The 1,093-nt window shown below is 53.2% G+C and overlaps 1 protein-coding gene across 1 annotated transcript; it reads right to left on the minus strand.

Annotated features, from left to right (window-relative positions):
* Positions 1–1,093, minus strand: DQ04_22091000 (hypothetical protein; the record flags this gene model as incomplete). The annotated part of the gene is made up of 1 exon (XM_009318066.1): positions 1–1,093. A coding segment is annotated over one exon (1,093 nt), but the record flags the coding sequence as incomplete, so codon positions are not given.

The raw sequence follows: 1,093 nt of genomic DNA on the forward strand, positions 1-1,093 counted from the left end.
ACGCACCCACGAAGGACTGACGCTGCTGTCCATACTCTGGATATCCTGCAGGGTGTTGTGTACATCGCTGTTGGGAGGTGTCAGTTGCTCATTTCCTGCAGGGGAAGTACTGCTCAGTGGATCCTGTGGGAGACCCTGGCTGTCTGTTTCTTCCCCTGATGGCCCAGGAGGCAGAGGTGGAGGTGGAGGTGGAGGAAGCTGAGAAATTACGGGTGGCACCTCAGGTTTCCCATCTTCTTTGGCAAGAACCCTCATCGCGTCGTCGATCTGCTTCAGCCATAAATCAGTTCTCGCAACAGCATCTTCGGCATGTTTAGCAGCCTCGATCGCAGCAGCAGGCACCAGTGCCGCATCATTGACTGCATTCTTTGCGAAATTCTCAGCTTCTTTGGCAAGAGTAACTATTTCCTTAGGCGTATTTGATGAACCACTGTTATTTTTCATTTCATTGAGAAGAATGAGAGCTAGGTCAGCCCTATTTAACGCTAAGTAAGCGTTCGTTCCCTGCGACGCGGCAATTTTTGCCTTTTCAGCGCTACTGTCGACGTGTGAAAGTGCCGTCAGCACTTCTGATGGCTTTCCAAATGCCTTGTGTGCCAGCTTCGCTTCGTTGCTGATATCTTCAACCCCGCTGGCCGTTGCACTGTCCGCCATCCCCTGCGCTTCCGTGAACAACTCCTTTGCCCAAGTCGTTGCTTCCCCTGCTTCCTTAACCTTCTGCACGATTAAAGCAACGGATGCGTGAGAAGTGTTCGTCGTGGCCTTTGCGGAATTCGCCAAGCCGACCAACTCAGCAATAATCTCCTGCTGAATATTACCAGTCTTGCCCTCCACCTTCTCATTTAACTTGGAAGCTGCCAGTGACGCCGTTCTTGCTTCAGTTTCGAATTGCTTCGTTGCACTCTTTACAGCATCCACCTTACTCTTGGCCGCATTCACCGCTTCCTTGGCCTCAACTGCCTTCTCCCTCGCCTTCTGCAGGGCAAGAATCACTTGCTCCTCGTCACCGATGCCCTCAGCAGTGGTCGCTGCACAGCCACACACGCAGCACAGCACGACGGCCACCACAAACAACGCGGGACGCCCCACCGCC

Source organism: Trypanosoma grayi (assembly GCF_000691245.1).
Source record: "Trypanosoma grayi strain ANR4 Tgr_2209_V1, whole genome shotgun sequence".
In the NCBI taxonomy this organism is placed as follows: domain Eukaryota; phylum Euglenozoa; class Kinetoplastea; order Trypanosomatida; family Trypanosomatidae; genus Trypanosoma; species Trypanosoma grayi.